This window comes from Dipodomys ordii, unplaced genomic scaffold, assembly GCF_000151885.1.
Source record: "Dipodomys ordii isolate 6190 unplaced genomic scaffold, Dord_2.0 Scaffold127, whole genome shotgun sequence".
NCBI lineage: Eukaryota > Metazoa > Chordata > Mammalia > Rodentia > Heteromyidae > Dipodomys > Dipodomys ordii.
In genome coordinates this window covers 1,879,191-1,899,322 of record NW_012267343.1, presented here as the reverse complement: position 1 = coordinate 1,899,322, position 20,132 = coordinate 1,879,191, and the positions used below count along the sequence as shown (strand labels likewise).

The 20,132-nt window shown below is 41.5% G+C and overlaps 1 protein-coding gene across 7 annotated transcripts in view; it reads right to left on the bottom strand.

Moving 5' to 3' along the window:
- The window catches only part of Cdk5rap2 (CDK5 regulatory subunit associated protein 2), a 186,205-nt gene that overhangs the window by 90,580 nt on the left and 75,493 nt on the right, over positions 1 to 20,132 (bottom strand). For all 7 annotated transcript variants that reach the window (XR_001175598.1, XR_001175597.1, XM_013030170.1 and 4 more), the window contains exons 13-14: positions 8,481 to 8,651; positions 4,835 to 4,978 (exon numbers count right to left, since the gene is read on the bottom strand). Coding sequence is in view for 5 of the 7 variants with exons in the window: in XM_013030170.1 (XP_012885624.1) it covers positions 4,835 to 4,978; positions 8,481 to 8,651 (315 nt within the window). In the remaining 2 variants the exon portion in view is untranslated. The remainder of the gene's footprint in view (positions 1 to 4,834; positions 4,979 to 8,480; positions 8,652 to 20,132) is intronic.

Here is a 20,132-nt window from a genome sequence, read left to right as displayed (position 1 = left end):
AGACTGCAAGAGAAAGCCAGTCCTGTTGGAAGCCACCCCACATGCCCCTGGCACAAGGTACTTCCAGATGCCTCTGTACACAACACTTTCATGCAGGATTCTCTCGGCTCATACCTGTGCACACCTGTGCAGCCACAGCCTCCCAGAAATGCCAAGAATGGAAGAGAGGATGCCAGGATAAAGGAGGCCAAGTCTGTGTCAAGTCAGCTACCATGCCAAGTCCACTACAGGCATCCCCTTACTGAATCCCCATGACAACCCAAGGTGATACCCCACCCTTCTTCCTCTTCTACATATAAGGAATCTAAGCATGGACAGCAATCATGTCCAAGGTCGGGATCATGTTCCAGACCCATGGCCTTAGCCCACCCATCACTCCCCAAAACAATATCAAGCACTGGGGACTTAACAAGGTTAGCATGTTACTGTCAATCACATGCAGAGGAAAGCCAAAGAACACAAGAAGAGCCAATGACAAAACAAGAAAACGTACTGGGCATCTAACATGAAGGCAGTGATGGTTACCAAAGTGTGGCTCTGAACAGGTCCTCACTTACAAATGGAATAAATAATTTTAAATACTTCACAGGATTGTTAAGAAGATTATATGAGTCGATCCACACAAAGTTCTCAGAAAGAAGCCTCCAAGGAGTAAACACTTGATAACTACCAGCTGCAACTGGCCTTTTAATGCTCCGAATGCTGTCTCAGACTTTACCAATACTGTCTAATCACAACATTGCAGGGGGCTACACTAAGCTTCCCAATTTCAGATGATAAAACTGATTCTCTTAGAGCAGAGGTCACTTGTTTGAGTTAACTCAGCTCAGAAATGGTAAAGTTAAAGCTTGTAGTGATCTATAACCTCAAAGCTAACCAAGAAGAGCAAGAAAAAAGGACATGACTATGGATTTCTGGTGGGATATAGATTTCGAAAATAAAATGCAGATATACATAACCAATGACGGAGTCTCTACTCAGGCCCCCTGTATCTTAAATGGCCCTCAGCAGGCTGGACCCCCGGCCCTCAGGAGGAAAAAACAGGTCCACATTAAGACCCAATGACCAGTACAGTTACCCTCTCCTTTTCTTCCAAACCACCATCAGGGCCTCAGGCCACCATTCTCTTTGGCTCCACTCCTAATCATTTTCCCTTTCCTTCCATCTCAGGAATCCTGGGAGATCCCTCCATCCAGGCCCCAAGGCTGACCCCCTCATTCCTCCTTAGAGATTAAGGTTTATCATTCATCATTCGCCACTTCCCACTGACACTGCAGGATCCTCACAGGATCTACTCAGGCCTTGGCTCACCAGGAAACCCTCCCTGATCAAGAAAGATGCTCTCCTTCAGCCTTTGGAGCACCAGGCTCACCCTTCTGCCTAGAGCTCATATGCCAACCACCTCTGGAAACCTGAGCAGCTTTTGAGAGGTGACATCTTACACCAGGCACAGCGTATGGCACAAATCAAGCACTGTCACAAACACTTGCTGAACTAATGATTGCACAGGTAAGAGGGGATCACAAGGATTGCTAGGAATCTTAAAAGCAGAGATTCCTGTGGATATTTTGCATAATGGAAGTCAGAGTGAGTCAACGTCTTCCTAGAAGCAAACTGCTCACCCATGTTAAATAAATGAACTCTTCGGAGCCATTTGGGTCCCGTTTCATCAATCACCTATTCCCCTGCGTTGAATCATGCCCCATTAGAATGAAGTCATTTGGCTCCCTCAGCAGAGCTGACAGCCCGGGAGATCTCAGCTAGAGGCAGTGGGCCAGGCTGCAGGGGAGGGAGAGCCCGGCAAGAGCCACCTTCTACCACCATCCCCAACAGAAGCAGCTGAAACAGGAGGCCTCCCCTCCTATCACAAAAACACATTCCCCACAAGTCTACTGTTGTGCCTGACTCTGTGTTTTCTCCGCAGCCTCTGGAGTGTCCTCCCCAGTCACCATCATTCCTCTGTCCCCGAAACACCGGGGCAAGTCCTAGGAATATACCTCCCCGTTGTGAGCCAGGCCTTAGGCACACATCAAACTAGCACATTTCTCTCCCAGGGATTCCACAATTTAGACACCACCAGATATTTGGCAGTCGTGGCATCTAGATCATGTCAAACTTAAAGCCCACGACCTCTGCCCTCAAGGTCCATGGACAGGGCTGCCAGAGTTTTTCCCTCTCGAGGAATGGCTGCTCAGCTCCTGGCATCTGTGGGAGCCTCCAGTGTTCCTACTCAAGGTGCTTTCATGGTTGTTTTGCTCAAACTACTCCATGTTGGTTCCTACAGCTTACAACCCAAAGACTTTCAACTGCTACACTTCTGTTATTTCTAGTCCTTCCAGAAGGAAGGCATATAATAGCCCACGGCACAGAGAAGGAAGGTGCATTTCAGAGCGATTTAGTGACCTGCACGAGGTCACAGAGCTGGTAGGCAGGCAAGACAGGTATTCTGCCCCCAAAGCAGGGCACTTTCCATTGTGCCACTGCTTCCTTAATGACTCAAAGGAAACACATGGATGTGCGGGCCACAGTCTTAAGAGGCAGCAGACGTGCAAAAAGAGATAGCTTAATGGATCACTTCTTGCTAATCAGGGCAATTTAGTGGCCTGGTAGATAAATGGTATCTATTTCAGTAGCTATGTCACAACCCTGCAACAAAGACATTTATTTTAATACTCAGAAAATTCAGCAGCAATGTCCAAACCATGTCAATAACTGAGCTATATAAATCTCTGGCTGCAGCCAGTCACATCCAGTCAACTCTCTCTTCTTCAATTCCCTGATCATCTAGCATTAATTCTCAGGATCACACAATGATTAGAAGTAAAGCAAACTGCCCCAAGTCTAAGGAGACAACATCATAGCCTCAAGCCCTTTGCAGAAATGGGCAGAGGATAAACCCTAAATCAACATGAAATGGCCAAAGGCACAGCAGAAGAAATCCACATTTTTCACAAAGAAAGAACTACAATCTGAAAAGCAAATCTTTCTTGGGGGGAAAAAAGAATAAAAACAGTTAAGGCTGCAACAGTTGGGATTTCTTACATTGACATGTAAGAATATATAACTCTGAAGTGAACATTTATAACTCCTTATCCACAATTTGCAATTAGCCTCGCAGAACGGAATTAAAGCCCTTGTAAAACACTTGGGCACCTTGCACAGAAATGTAAACAATGCTGGGATGTGCATGTTAGCAAATGCCAGGCAATGGCTTTATACCTGTGGCTACGTGCACTACAGATATGACCTAGCACACACACACACACACACACACATACACACACAAAATCCTAAAAACGATGAAATTAAATTTTAAAATACAATAAGTTTATAAACATTTTGTTCAAAACACTTTTCTTAAAATAATCAAATATGATTCAAAACAGCAGTTTAACTAACTGAATATATTCAAATTAGCAAAGATGTCTTTCTGAGAAACCTGAACCTGACAGGCTGCTATCTTATTTCAAAACAGACTGTCTTATTACAGGTTAATGAGCATCTTCACAGCCCAACTAACTGTGGTCAAATCAAATAACTCAATGCAAGTTACTATCACAAAACATTAGCTGTCTGAGACTTTATTATCAGCCTTTCCCAAGGTTGCCTAAGTGAATGACAGAGGCAAGAGGGAAATCTGGGTCCCCCTCTTCTACTGGGCCAGCCCAAAGCCCCAATAATCCATGCTGACAGTCTCCAGAGGATCAGTGAAATGCAAAGCACAAATGGTCAGAACTAGAAAGGAGTGCCAACATTCCCCAACAATGCCCCAGGACTAGGTCCAACACTAATCTAAACTTCAGCACAATGTCCAATGCTAATTGCTAAAATATTACAATACTTAAATATCCATTAGAAAATAAACCCTGGCTCATCCACTCCAACCACCCCCAGAGGCCCTGGCCCCTCGGGCACATCTGTTGATCCAGAAACCACAGGAGTGGTACCCAACCCAGAGGCTATGACCTAAGTCAGTTCCAATGGCTAGTACTCATGCTGTGCTGGTTGTTAATTATTTTGAGAATCACCCTTCACAAAACCACAAGTCACAGTCACAGCCATTCATCAGAGAACCAATTTGTGTAAGTCCTCTGTCTTCTATACAGATGAACTTAATCAAAGACAGATCTTTAAAAAAAAAAAATCCGACCTCCATTCATTATTCACTCAACTAACCTTTACAGAGCCAGGCACTAGGCAGAGCACTAGACTCAGGAGAATGCCTGTTTCTCCCCATGCAGGGCCTACCTCAGTGCTGCAGAGGGGCTCAAGCAGAGAGATGAAGAAATGTGAATCTGTAATACCGACACAAGGAAGCTTGGGGGCCAGAGGAAGAGGGAGGCTCATAAACAGGTCCAGGGAGGAGCGCCACCTACAGGGATGCGCAGGAGTTAGCGGGTAGACAAGGAAGGTAAAAGCCTTTCAGATTCAGGGATGCAAAGGCACCAAGAGTATTCAGGAATCTGCACAAAGTTGAAGATGAAGGAAAGGAGACAGCAAAGGCAACATGGGTCTACACAAGGATGGGCCTGCTGTGCCATGTGTTGTGTGTATCTGAGAAGGAATCTCACCACTCAGAATCACAGCTTTCACAATGTGACCCCTGACAACAAATACGAGGCTCCTCTAAAAGGCTGTGATTTCTGTTATGTGTGCATTGCCAATGCTGACATTCAGCTAAAGGCTCCTAGTCTTCAGGAGCCTTACCTGTGGTAAGCCCAGTTATCAGCAAGAAGGAACTTGAGGCTCCCTAGATCAGAGAAGTTATCAAATGCGTTTCAGAAAAGAATATGAATACGTTCGCATGTGAACATCCAATTTCAGCTGAGCTTGCCTGAGAGAAGATGAGTTTGCTGCCTGGTGACTGTTGAGAAGAGCACTTTTCTGTTATTAAGCCTTCGCTCCCAAACTCCAGATCCTCCGTGGTCATTAAATGATGACTCTGCTGTATTGCTTCCAAATCTTTTTCACTGAATTTCTAAGGAAATGAAACAAATCATAAGAAAATTTTTAATCAAGAAAAAATAAAAAGAGATTCTCCTAAGTTCTCTAAGGAGAGAATTTTTATTTTGTCACAATGCCCATATGTCTGCTAAATAATTTCCATCATCCCAGAATATGAGGTGATTACAAAGCTGTAATACAACTCCATTTCCATGCTATCACAACTCAAAGAGCTGCATGCAGCCAGGTAGGGTGGAGGATAGCAGCAGCTACCAGGAACCTTCCTTACTTGTACAACTGTGCAGCTCTTCAGTGAGTGCAGAGAACAACACCCTGGTCTGACCTAAAGCAACTAGTTACAAGCCGGGGTCCATCTTGATCGTGAGGTTACAACCAGGTTCATCTCCTATTCAATCAGCCTCTGGAATGATTAGAGGGCTGGTATACTGAGATCCAACCATCTTGAGTCTCCTCTTGAAGTGTCCACATACAAAAGGGAATATGACTTCCAGGAAGAGAACTTCAAGGCCACACTAGGGTCTGGCCACCCATGAAAAGCACTTTGGTGATGGCACACAGTAAGTTCACTCCTGACCCTCTGAAGATCTGAGTCCAAAAACACATCTGACAACTGGAAATCAATTGTCTGGTATTTGGCCAAGTTCAAGCACAGGGCTTATTCCAAACCATATAAAGCCTACTAACTCCTGAATTAAGGTTCTGTCTACTCTCTGTGGGAATCAAGGGCAGGAACCTCATCTTGCCTCTAGACTCCTAACAGAATTAATTTGACATGCTAAGCATTTAGAAGAAATTAGGTAAAAAAAAAAAAGAAGAAAAAAGCAAAAGTAACACTTTGAACTATAATAGGAAGAACTGGGACTGAACAACCAACATTGCCTGTCTAGAATTGCCTCCGTTTGGCTATGCTTGAATAATGCTTTCTAACTTTTTTTCTTATACTACTAAAGTTGAACTCAAGACTTTACGCTGAGCTAGACAGGCACTCCACCACTGAGCCACACCTCTAACCCTGGTTATTTTTGAGATCTATCCTGAACACACACTTGGACCTCAATCTACCTATTTTAGGCTTCCAGTACGTAGTAGTTGGGATATCAGGTGTCACTGCCACATCTAGCTTCCTTTGAGATGGCATCTCACAGAGTTTTTCTTCTCAGGTTGGAATAGTATCTCATCCTCCCACATAGCTTAGAATAACAGTCATATGCCACCACACCCAGAAATAGGGTAAGAAGGGAGCTCAGAAACTTTTCTGCCTGGGTTGGACTCAAGATGTGATTTCTCAGCCTCCCAAGCAGCTCTGAGTACAGGCTTAAGACACTGGCATCTAGCTCTACTTTCTAATTTTTTTTATTCAATCCTATACATATAGTTTAACAGCATTATGAGGTTTATCCAGAAAAGAAGAGTTCCTTACCTACCCACTTCTCATCTTGAAGTACAATTCCCAGACAAAAACAACTTCTAACTCCTTAAATAGTTGTTATTTTCTCCTATGCTTCTACACTGTAAATCTACATTTCAATTTTATCTAATGGTTGTTACCACAGAAGTTTAAAGATTCAGCTCTTATGTCTTCCTCCTAACAATTGTATTGTAATTTTAAATCAATATTTCGTACATCATTATAGCCATGCATACTACTCAGCCATCCCACTGTTCTATGAGTATTATTTCCATTCATGTTCAAGTCTTTTTCTTGGAATTAGTGACTGTTTTATTCTACTTGTTTATTTAGTTCATAAAATTAAATTCTATACTGAACATAGATTTTCTCCAAACTTTCTGAAGGAATTTAGAAGTCCTTCTCAAAGGAGTCAAACATGTCAGTATTCTGCTAAGTCCACTGTAGTTCTTTGGAGAACCTAGTGACACCTCCCTCAACTGCCCAGCGGTGTAGCTGCTGCCCTAGGGCGCCATTCCCTTCTCCACATTCCAGGGGACTTCCCTATTTACTGGATCTCCAAGTCTCTCCCTCTTCCTAAGATAATTTAAGATTGCAATCTGAAAACACTTTATTCTGTCCTCACTCTAGCTGACAGTTTGGCAAAGGACAGAATGCCAGGCTGGAAATCACTTCCTCAACGTCAGAAAGCACTGCCCCTGTCTTCTGATGTCCAGCATGGCTACTGAGAATTCTGGTGTCACTCTGAATCTGGGTCCTTTGTGGGAGGCCTATGTGGTCCTCTCTCTGTAAGCCTTTCAAATCCCCATGGGCTGAAATTTCACAAAGATTTGATTTGGCATGTGGGTCTTCTTTCAATTCCTCAAGCTAGAAAGAGGAACCGGTTGTCCTTATCTAGATCACTCTTTTATTATCAGATACTGATAAAAAAATTTTTTTTAAGTTTTAATCATGTTATGGTGTTAAGGTTTTTTTAAGGCAGTTTAATTTTGCATTGTTTCTATGTCTTCTATGTGTCTTTCTTTCTGTCTGTTTTGGACTTTGTCTTCCCTCTTAGAAGCTTTCCTCCCACTTGATAAACTCATATCCCTGACCTGCTTCTCAAGAACTCTTGATTGTAGAAAGGACTTGTCAGCTGTGGCCTTACAGTGCGATAGTCCAGTGGGAACACAGCTGTCTGGATAGAGAACCTCCAACTGTTAGCACTTTCCCTCCTTTTTTCCCCTGACTGGAATCTCACTGCTTGGTGCACACTCCTGTTCCCCACCTGCCCCCCATGTTCATTCTAATGATCCACTTCTGGTAGCAGTGGCCTCAGTAACCCCAAGGCCAGAGCTGCTCTAGTTTAAAGTCTCCACAGATATCCTGTAAATTAGAAGAGGGTCACCTATAATTGCTTAGAACTCCAGAGAAGTCTCCTGTTTTCAAAGGTACCCAGTACATCCAATGCCCACTGAGCCTTCCCGGTGTTGTAACCTAAATCGGCTTCTCCTTGGCTTTTAGTCATTGTGTAGCACACAGGCAATCACTGGATCCTGGGCAGGTAGCATGTGTCTATCCACAAGTTTTGTTGCCAACTCACAGCTGCTCCCACTCTCCTAGTTAGTCTCCATGGGTTTATACCTTCTATTCCATTACTGTTAATTTAACAAAGTTTCAGCAGGAAGCAGAGTTAAAACACCTATGTTCAATTTGTCACAGTTACCTCTAGGTTGAGCTGAATCTCAAAAATCCATTACATGACCAAACAAGAAAGGTTTCCCAAGACTGAAAGGAGTAATTAGGGAAGCAGAGAAGAGTAATGGGGAAGAACTCAAATACGGCACAGCAAATCTTTGCTGTGGAAGTACCTCACTCAGTGCTCAGTGGGCTGAGCACTAGAGCAGAACAGAGAAGCCTCTGCCACTTATCCTTTGACCCAGGATAAGCTCTTCCCTTTCTCTGAGCTTTCGCCTTCTCCTACCTCCCTGGTGGCTGAGGCCCAAACAATATAAAGAAAGTCCTAAAGTGCTCTGTCTGACACACATCATTAAAGACTATACTCATATATACTGAGAAAGTTTTAAAAAAAATATGCTAAGCAAAGAAGAAAAAAAAGGTATGGTACCCGAAGCATCAAGTCCTTTTGATTGGCGCTTTCTCTCAGACGTTTGATGATTTGCTCTTGACTGTGCAACTTTCTGTTGCTTTCACTCAAAAGACTCTGGTAATGATTCTCCACTGCTTTCTCCCTTTCATTCACTTCATTGCGTAATTTCTCAACTTCATTCCTGAGGTCCTACCAGAAGAAAATAGTAGAATTTGCTTCACAAAAATTTTGACTTTCATGCCTGTCTGACCCCCACAAATTATTGCCATAACAGAACGAGCTAATTGTAAGTGCATTTAACAAACATGTACTTCCTTCTCACTTACAGTCTTACAAAAACTTACCTTCAGAAAATATAAAATCTGGGCAAAGCTTTATGCACACATATTTATCACCATGTTATTTACAATGCTGAGAAAAATAGAAGCTAAATAGCAATCAAGGAGAAATAATAAAGAAAATATTACAAGGAGTATAACATTTTAAAAAGCACAATTATTAGTAACAATCAGAATGCCAAACTGTACATAATATGACATTGATTGTTTTCTAAATATTTATACAAATGTGATAAAGGCATTGAGGGAACACATTAAAATAATAACTGTACCAAAGGAGAAGGATTGTGGGTATTTCCCAGTTTATTTTCACTTTTTTTTCTGATTTTTGAAAATGTCTTATTTTTTCCTCAATCTCTAAATGCAAGCTGTAATACTTTAATAACCAGAACAAAACCTGCTTTAATACCATTTACAAAGACTTTTTTTCCAATATCATGGAAAATGATCACAATAAAAAGTTAAGGGGGGAAATGGTATACAATAAGCTGTGACTTCCTTAAAATACATACTATTTATAAGATTTGAACAACCCAAATGCCCACTAACAGAGGAGTAAACTATGATACACCCTCACCACAGGGCTCTCTTAAGCTATAAAGGAAAAGGAATGAGAATTCACTGTCTACAAAAACATTCTCCCCTAAAGGAATCTTCAGAATGTATTTAGAGGAGGTGAGGGGAAGGGAGAACCCAGAAGAAATAAGTACAGATAGCATAATGCCATTTATTTAATCATAAAACAAATTAAATAGTTGCCTATACGATACAGGAGAGAACAAGAAGGAGACAAAGAGAGGGTAAAACTCACCTTCATATGTGACCATTTCAGTGTTTGCAACATTATCTTAAAAGTAAACTTAAAATCCCCCTAAAAGTGAGAGCATCAAAACAAATCTAACCATATTAAGCTGATTGCGCAAACTGAGGAATAGTAGCAAGAACAGAAAGAGAAAAATAGCTGGAACTGGTGGCTCAATCCTGTAACTCTAGCTTCTCAGGAAGCTGAGATTTGAGGATTATAGTTCAAAGCCAGCCTGGGCAGGAAAGTTTGTGAGACTTATCTCCAATAAATTAGTCAGAAAAAGCCAAAGTGGCACTGAGGTTCAAGTGATAGAACACTAGCCTTGAACACAAAGAAGCTCAGGGACAGTCCCCAGGCCCTGAGTTCAAGCCCCAAGACCAGCAAGAAAACAAAAAACAAACAAAAACAAACCATAAGGGACAGAGTCACAGTTACAGAGACAGAAACCATGAGCAGTAAGTAACTCCTATCATAAAATACTGAGATGCAGGAATTATTAGTAGGTTGGATTTTGTTTTTGTTTTTTGTTTTTATTTTGATTTTTTACTAAAGAATAACCCAGTCTCTCTTGCCTAATAGAGAAATTGGTCCAAGAAGTAGAATGTTGGGAAGATGGGAGACAGTAGAGTATATAGCACTAGCTTCTCAGCTAAACAGAGACTACAGGAAAAAGAACTTAATGGAGAATAAAAATAAGTCATCAGCCAGTCTCCAGTGGCTCATGCCTATAACCCTAACTACTTAGGAGACTGAGACCTTTAAGGATGGAAGTTCAAAGCCAGACAAGGAAATCCGCGAGACTCTTATCTCCATTGAACTTCCAAAAAGTTGGAATTGGAGCTACAGTTCGAGTGGTAGCGCACTAGCCTTGAGCAAAAAAAAAGCTCAGACACAGTGCCCAGACCCGGGGTTCAAGTGCCAGGGCCAGCACACACCAAAGTTAAACTGTAAATTTGAATGTGAAATCTAGGTATGCAGTTATATTTTCCTATTTCCTTCCCTCCCTCCTTCTCTTGAGAAGGCTTGAGTCAGGTCCTCCCTAGTACCTATACTGCAATCTTTATCATTTTCTATCATGAGAACAAGTGTTCTTACAGTAATTCTCCAGGTATAGTCCCTCCAACAGTATAAATAGCATCATCTGCCAACTAAAAATGCAAATTTGGGGCTCCATATCAGGTCTACAACATCAAAGCCTCTGAAGCCAGCAATCTGTGTGGTAAGAGGTCTTCCAGAGAGTTCTGACACATACTGAAAATCTACTGACAGGAATGGTTGCAGACCTGGGGTGGGAATGTATGAGACATGCCCATGTCTGTTCACAGTGGAAATCAAGGAAGCTCCCAAAACCTGAGGAACACAGCATTCAAACAGAATAGGCTTTCTCTCTGTCGAGGGCAGAAAAAAAAATGGAATTCTAAGAAGGATAATAACAATGAATTAAAAGACACCAAAAATCCCAAGTCAGTGATAGAGACACAGTCAGGGGCAACAGCAGGCTGAGCATACACAGGCCCTGGGTTCAATCCTCAACACCGAAGGGGGTGGGGGGGCAGAACTTTGGTTAATAAGAACAACTGCCCCCACTAAAGGCAGCCACATTCTTCTTGAAAATGGTAAAAAAAAAAAAAAAAAGCTAACAGGTGGAATTAAGAGTGCTGATCACTAACCTTAAAATAGAAAAGTTATCCTGAAAAAGTTATCCAATATTAACCACAAAAAAAGGGAAGAGAGAAAGGCTCCACCAACCATTGCTGGCCATCACCAGAAAGAGGTCACGCATCTAGAAACCAAGCAGCCTATATGAGCTGGAACAGAGAGAGAGAGGAAAGAGAGAGGGGAGAGAGGGGGGAGAGAGGGAGACAGAGACAGAGACAGAGAGAGAGACAGAGACAGAGAGACAGAGACAGAGACAGAGAGAGAGCGCTTCTCCTTGGAGCCTTCTGTAGAAGCACAGCCCTGCCACCACACCGACTTAAGGAGACCTATTTCAGGCCTCTGACTCCCAGAACTGTAGTATTCTAAATTTGTGTTGTTAAGCTGCCAAGTCTGTAGTAACCTGTAGTAGCAGCAATCAAAAGCTAATAGCCTTTGGAGAATGCCAGATAACTTTTTTTTTCTTTCCTGTATGAACTGCACCTTAGGGTAACTCCATGATGAAATACTAGTGTATCTTTACAGAAGTATTCAGCTATAAGATAGTATAATGAAATGAGGTTGTCGCTACTTTGCAAATGATCAACAATGGCCAGTAGTTTCACAAAACCAAGGCCTATCAAATACTTGAAAAACCTTAAACATATTAAAAATTAAATGTTAACTTTTGAGTAAAAAAGATGATAAAATTACACTAGACTTTTAAAATTCCAAAACAACTAGACCAAGAATCTATCATGAATTGTACATAGAAATCTGATTCTGGAGAAGAGAAGAAAGAAGGCATGCAATCCTCCCTGGGGCATCGATTCCAGACTCCCCCAGTGAGTACAAGTGCTATGCCATTTAATGGCATAGACTCTGATGGATATATAATCTGCACACATCCTCCATACACTTTAATCGTCTCTGATACTTAATACAATGTACATGTTATATAAGTAGCTGTTATACTATATTGTTTAATACTGACACAGTTTTTAAATATTTTCCATCTGTGGTTGGGTAAATCCATGCAAGCTGAACCCAAAGATACAAAGACTAATTGTAATACCTAAGCAATACTAACTGGATTCGAAAACTAAAGAGCTAAGACATGGCATGCCACAGTTCAGTCAAGGCAGCAAGTTCAGCCATGTTCACACGGTAAATGTTCCTTCCCATCCTTGCCCATCTGCAGCCACAAATGTTACATGTTTAACTCTGTCTTGGACCCTCTCCCATTTTTATTTATCCCACTACACTGCAACCTACAAAGAACATACAGCAACTAAATAATGACATAAAAACAAAAAGAAAGTTAAAGAGCATAAATTCCAAATGTTTTCTAAGCATAAAGTGGAGGAGAGTCTACCCACAGAGCTGCTGCAGCCCTTCTGCCATGGTCTGCTTCCTTTCAGCCCAGAGAAAGGCAAGGCAGCTGTATAGTGAATCAGCCCACACAGCAGCCTGCTCAGCAAGATTAAACTCAAGTAGTGTGATTCCTATGAAAGACAAAATCAAAGTTCAGCAAAATTAAACATCAAGAAGTGGGTACTCGGTGAGGTCAAAGGGAATGAATAAGACAAGTGAAGAGGAGAAGAGGAAGACAATGTAGTGAAGAATCCAATGTATATCCTACAAAATTAAGAAACATAAAGCGGGGCTGGGAAGCTGGCTCAGTGGTAGAGTGCTTGTCTCACATGTATAAGGCCCTGGGTTTGATTCCTCAGCACCACATAAGGAGAAAAAGCCATAAGTGAAGCTATGGCTCAAGTGGTAGAGTGCTAGCCTGGGGCTGAAGAGCTGAGGGACAGCGCCCAGGCCCAGAGTTCAGCCCTCATGACTGACAAAAAAAAAAAAAAAGAAGAAGAAGAAGCAGTATAAGGGAAGGGATGGATGAGAACGTGGAAAGGGGTGACATTAATCAAGACACATTGTATTCATAAACTGCTTTGTTCAATGGCAACTCCATTGTACAACTACCTGAAGATAATAATTTTTTAAAACCATTTCAACATTTTTTTGAAAAAGCATGTATTTTAATCACTATTTTCCATGGTCTCCAACCATTTGCTCTTGCACATAACAAATAGCTCTATTCTATCCATAATTTGTTCTTGATTTCTTAATTATTACATGTTTTTTAAATCACTTCCATTTATTTTCTCAGTTAAATCTTCAGGAGTGGGATTACCAGGTCAAAGGGCAAGTTTTGAGTGTTGAATAAACGAACCAACTATCTTCCAGAAAGGCATTCTCACCAATAATAATACTTCCTTAAATGTTTCCTAATGTGACTAGTACAAAATGGTTCTTCACAAGTATCTGGACCTTGCATAACCTCTACAGCAAATTTTCCTTGATGATCATGAATGACAGTACTTTCAAAAAAAAAAAAATGTCATGGGAGGTTGAGATCTGGAGGATGGCAATTTGAGGGCAGCCCAGACAAAACATTACTAAGACCCCCTATGTCACTCATTTTTTTAAAAAAAAAGCTAGGCTTAAACTGCACATCAGTGATTCATGCCTGTAATCCTAAATACTCAGGAGGCTGAGACCTGAGGATTGTGGTTTAAAACCAGTCCAGGCAGGAAAGTCCAAGAGACTCTTATCTCCAACTAACTACCAAAAAGCTGGCAGAGGAGCTATACTCAAATAAGAGAGTACCAACCTTGAGCTAAAAGCTAAGGGACAATACCCAAGCTCTGAATTCAAGCCTCAGTATCAGCAAACACACACACACACACACACACACTTATCTTTCTCCAGAATCACTTCAAGTATGCACTTTACAAACATGTACAAACTCACCCAATGCCCCTCCCCTAGACAATGCCCCTCCACATCCAAACACTCCAAGAACACAGTCTGTCAGAGAAGAGGGGTGAGGACTTACCTTTTCAGTACATGTGCTTCATTTCACTTTTGCCTTCCTGGCTATGTTTTACCGCCATGTTAGTGATCAGAATGAACACACACCAGGACCAGAGGAGAGGCTGGAACTGGGGAGTGGGTAGTGGAATGAAGGAGACCTGGTCTCCCAAAAGCAGCAGCAGTGTGCAAGCATCTTCTAGACTGTGTGACAGATACTCACTTGGCTACCCATTCATGGGATACAGTGGCCTTCCGGGCCCTCCCCCAGTTGGCCCTGATCCCTCACTGCCCTCTCCTCTTGCCATCCATCCCCATTAGATCCATTCTGGCAACCATGGCATCTTCTGTGGCTCCCACATATGAGGTATGTGCCCAGCTCGTGACCTCCCTTAATTGTGGCTCTCTCTGCCTAAAGTTCAAGGCCTCCCACATACTAGACAAGTGCTTCACCCCAGACTCCGCTCCCATCTTATGAGTGAGGAAAGAGGCTGAGGGCTAAAGTAATTCACTCATGGTCATAGGCACTAAGGAACAGCACCTGCCTAACTCCCAGCTCTGATTCCACAGCCTGAGTTCTCTCCCACAACATGGCATAAGTTTAGACCTCTCTTGCATCACCCACAAATGCAATGATCCCATTCTTCTTCATTCCATACTTTTAGAAACCTCCACCCAATAACCACTATGAAGATCTACAGATCTTAAGATGGTCACTTAGGAATCTCTAAAGTTACAATGAATTTGCATGCCATCCCAGAATGATCATGCCTTCTTTTTAATTTTAATTATGAATGTAATTTTAAGATCTTACTTTTATGTTAGCATATACATACATTGTAGAATGATTAAATCAAATTAGGGTATCACTTCAAATATCTTTGGTAATTTGTTCTATCAGCTATCTTAAAAGACAATACATTATTAATTTTGTCTAAAATTCTGCACATAGATCTGAAAAGTTTATTCCTCTTGTTTAATTGGAACTTTGTGCTCTTTGGTCAACATCCCCCTTACTCCTCCCCTAATTTCCAGCCCTTTATAACCACCATTGTACTCTCTACTTCCACTTCCATAGGTTCAACTCCTTTAGATTCCAGGTTTGTCCACAGGGTCATCAATAACAAGATCTCATTCGTTTTGCAAATGCAAAGTATTCCACTGTTTATATATACATTATATTCTCTTGTGCACTCAGCAGCTGATGGGCGCTTATGGTGGTTCACAGTCCTTATTTATTGTAAATAATGCCCCAATGAACAAGGAGTACTGATGTCATACTCATTTCAGTCTTGGTCATAAGCTCACTCAGCAGTGAGATTACCAGATCATATGATGACTCTATTTTCAGCTTTAGAACCTACATACTCTTCTCTGTAATGATGGTACTAACTCATGGCCTCTACAACACCAGCTGTCTTTCATCTTGTTAGTAACAGCTATTCCAGCAGCTCTGAAGTGTTACCTTCCTGTGTCTTGAACTTGCATTCCCTTGAGGACTAGTGGTGCTGAGCACTTTTCCACAGGCCATTTGGCTATTTGCCTGCTATCATTTGAGAAAAGTCTACTCAAGTCCTTTGCCCATTTGTTTAATCACATTGCTTTATTTTGCTATTGAGCTGTTTTGGGTTTCTTATATATTTTAGCTTTTGAATAATGGTTAATGAGATGTATGGCTTATAACTATTTTCTCCCAGTCTATATGTTATGTCTTCACTCTGCTAAGTTGTTTCCTTTCCTAGGAAGCATCCTTTCAGTTTGACACAATCCCATTTGTCTGTTTTTGCTTTTCTTACCTGTGCTTTCAGGATCATTTTAAAAAAGAAAGAAAAAGAAAAGCGCAGGCAGTATTATGGAGCTCTCCCCATGTTTTCTTCCAGTGCTGCAGCATCAGCTCTCACATTCCAGCCTTTCGTCTCAGTTGTGTTTTCACATAGTGTGAGATAAGGAAATATCCATTTCATTCCTCTCCGTGTGGACAGCCAGTTGCCACAGCACCATGGCTTAGATTAGCCATTTTTATGCCAGACCTGTATTTCTATCATTTGTAGTATATTGTGAAGTTTGAAATTTGATGGTAGCTTTTCATTTGAAAATATCACAAATGTATCCCACTGTGTAAGAGTATACATTGTTCATATATGCAGGGACTGGGGGGCCCATTTATATCACTTCTATGATTCAGTTCCTTCCTTTATACAAACACTTCTCAGACTTATATTTAGATGTCTGGTTCAAGTTCGCACGTGTGTGTGTGATATTTAGATGTCTGGTTCAAGTTCGCACGTGTGTGTGTGTGTGTGTGTGTGTGTGTGTGTGTGTGTGTGTGTTCAGTAATCATCTTTCCATTTTCTTTTTCATTTGATATAAATATGTAACTGTGCAGGTGGAGATCTTCTCATCTGTTCTATGTGATAAAAGGTAGTAATGTCATGACATTTCTTTCACTTGTCCCCCAAACCTAAGCAAGCTGACAACATGAAAATGACCTGTTCCAGAGTTCCACAAAGAACATGTAGCCTTACAATTCCCTAAGATTAGGGGTTCTTAACCTGAAGGCCACTGTCTGGTCCAGTAACTGCATATTTAGAGGGCAGAGGGCCCACAGTATCCTCAGGATCTCAGAGTCTCATAGAGAGTCGAGGCACTCAAGAAGAAAAACCCCTTTGCATCTTAAAATCACTAGTCACTGGGACCATCGTTTGCTGAGTACTAGCTACGAACCAAGCCTGGGCCACAGCATTTTTACATGAAATATCCGTAACTTTTATAATGATCTACATATTGGCATCATCAGTCTTCCTTCCCCAGAAAGAAAACTAAGGTTCACAAAGGCCAAAAGATTTGGGGCAACCTTTACATATGAGTTCTAGTGTTGAAATTCAAGCCAGTCAGTATAACCACAAATTTTGTGCTCGTTCCATCCAGCTGCACTATTGTTAAAACCAAAAGCATAGAAAACCACTCTGCTCCACAGGCTTTCATTGGCCAATAATTCTAGCAGCCTGAGCTAGTTTTATGTCTCAAGGACTTGGACTGGTGGAATATCCATCCTGACAGGGAGGCTCTCCTCCCAAAGGAGACACAGGACCAAGGACCGTGTACCTTCTATGACCAGCAGTCAGAGAAGACTTAAAAGGAGGAGATTCCCATGCCATTGCCATGAGAGGGGGTGTGTGCTGAGGTGGCCTTCAGGAGGAGCGGCTGCCATAGCAACACAAAGACAGCATGCCACGAGCTCAAGTTCTCAAAATCAATGGAGTTAGAGTAAATGTGTGTTTGGAGGTGGGGCGGTGGGGGGGGAGAGGTTGGGGGGGGGGACATGGAGATGACATGTCTTACATGAGCAAAACCTTCAGAACTGAAAACTGATCATCTTGGGTGGTTTCCCCAAACCTCCTTCAATACTCCCAGGCTGTGACTTGGCCTTGAATCTTGGCTCTATTGCTAGCTAGCAGTTTAACCACAGTGAGAGAATTTAAATCATGAAGGGATCTTTTTCAGTAAAGTGAGATGATACTGCAAACTCATAGAGCCCTTCGGGTTCAATGAGACAATGAATAGGAGCCTGGCACAGAATCTGAGGCAGAGCTCTCTGTGTTATATGCTCTCTTCCTTTGCATGAGCTCCCTCCCCACCATGCATGAGCTCTCTCCCAAAGCATGTGCTCCTCCCCAGACATGTATTCTCTCCCATGCATGTACTCCCTCCCCATGCATGAGCTCTCTCTCCATGAATGTGTTCTATCTCTATGTATGTGCTCTGTCTCTATGCCTGTGCTCTCAACCAATGTATGTGCATTCTTCCAGGCTGACCCCACCCCTAGATTTCCTCTTGTGGCTACAAAATCACCATCCTCCACAGGGTTCGGCTATTGTTTCTTCCTCTTCCTTTCACACATCCTGTCATCCAACAGCCCTATACATCCAGGTACAGAGAACAAAGAAAGGTTTATTGATGGGAAAGGAAGCCAGCAAGACTCCTTTTCACAAGGGAGAAGTGAGAAGAAGCACCAGCTATTGTCTGGGGTGGCCTATATAACCTAGGAGGTTTAGGAGGGGCTAGAAGGGGCTAGGATGTGGAGACCCTTTTGTGGATGTGTGGGCCAGGGGCTTCATCATGACAGATAGGGTTTATGGCTGCTGTCCAAATAGTAGATAAGGGGTCCTGAAACTGCCCAGACCTGAAGGTCACTCTAAGGGGCTCTTGTTGCCCCAGAGAAGTAGCTGCCCCAGAGAAGTGCCATCCCAAGGTAAAGGGGGTTGGAAGTTGATTATTTACTGCCTTTACTACATGGGCCTGGTGTTGCCTAGGAAGGGAGCATGCTAAGCTGTGGAGAAGGGAATTATGCTATGGGAAGGGAGCTCATTTCGCTAACAAGTACACACACACATATATATACACACACAAAGGAAGACATAATGAATATAAATCTGCATGCACCTAATAATATGGAAGCACCCAAGTTTGTGTATGTGTGTGTGGCCTGAACTCAAGGTATCACACTTTCACTCAGCTTGCCTGTTCAACTGGGACTCTACCATTAATATGAACACATTAATTGGAAATAGGTCATCTCAGACTTTTTTCCCAGGCTGGCTTTGAACTCTGATTCTCTGATCTCAGCCTCCTGAGAAGCCAGGATTACAATTAGGGAGCCAATGGCACCTGGCTAGGACCCACCATTTTACAAAATAAGCACTACTATACCTAAAGGAATGAAACAGACTTCATTACAACTCTTAACAAATGACAGATCATCCAGACAAATATTAACAAGGAAACTTCAGTGCCAACCTATGCTATAGATCACTTAACAGATATTTATAGTCCATCCAAAGCAACAAGACTATACATTCTTTCCAAGAGTAGATGGAATGTTCTCTTCAACAGAACACATATTAAGGTACAAAATAAGTCTTAACAAATTGAAAAACTAAATTTAAAATCTTATCCTATATCTTTTATGATCACAATAAAAATGAAACTAGAACTTAACATCAAGAGAAGCTTTAGAAATTATACAAATACATAAAGACTAGATAATATACCTTTGAAAGAACAGTGGGTAATTCAGGAAGTAAAAGAGAAATTTAACAATTTCTTGCAACAAATGAAAATGAAAACATGCCTGTAGGATACCACAGAAACAGTAATAAGAGGGCAGTTTATAACAAAGAGTGCCTACTTCGGAAAAAAAAATACAAAGATTCAAGGTCTTTGAAGAACAATAGCACACCATATTTGGAACTAGTGGAGGGAAAGAAAAAGATCAGAAATGAGTCTAAAAGAATAATACAAAGGATCAATGATTTTTAAAAAGACAAAAGTTTAATTGATAAATCTTTGGCTCAACTGTAGAGAGAAAAAAGAGAAAAGACCCAAATTAGTAAAATTAGGGATGAAAGAAGCAGAGATTATAACTGATATCACAGAAATTCAAAAGACCATTAGAAATTCCTTTGAAAACCCATTGAAAAATCTAGGAGACAAGTTTCTGAACACAGATGATATACAAAAATTGAACGAAGAGGAAATAAAAAGTATGATTAGACCAATAATAAGTAATGAGACTGAACCAGTAATGTCAGTCTCCCAATAAACAAAAAGCCCAGAATAAATGGCTTCACTGCTGAATCTTACCAAAATTTTAGACCTAATATCAATGTTTCTCAGACTATTTCACACACACACACACACACACACACACACACACACAGAGGGCTGACCAATGTTTCTGGTGCAAAATTCTTCAACAAAATACTAACCAACAGAATTTTAACAGCATGATCAAAAAGATCATGTGCCACGATCAATTTGGTTTTATTCCATTCCAGTGATTCACAGATGACTCAATATATGCAAATCAACAAGTGGAATGCATCACATAAACAGAAAGAAGATTAAAAGTTACATAAACAACTGAACAGATGCAGAAAATTTTAACAAAATTCAATATTCCCTTTATGATAAAAGCCCTAAACAAATTAGGTATAGAAAAATCATACCTCAGTA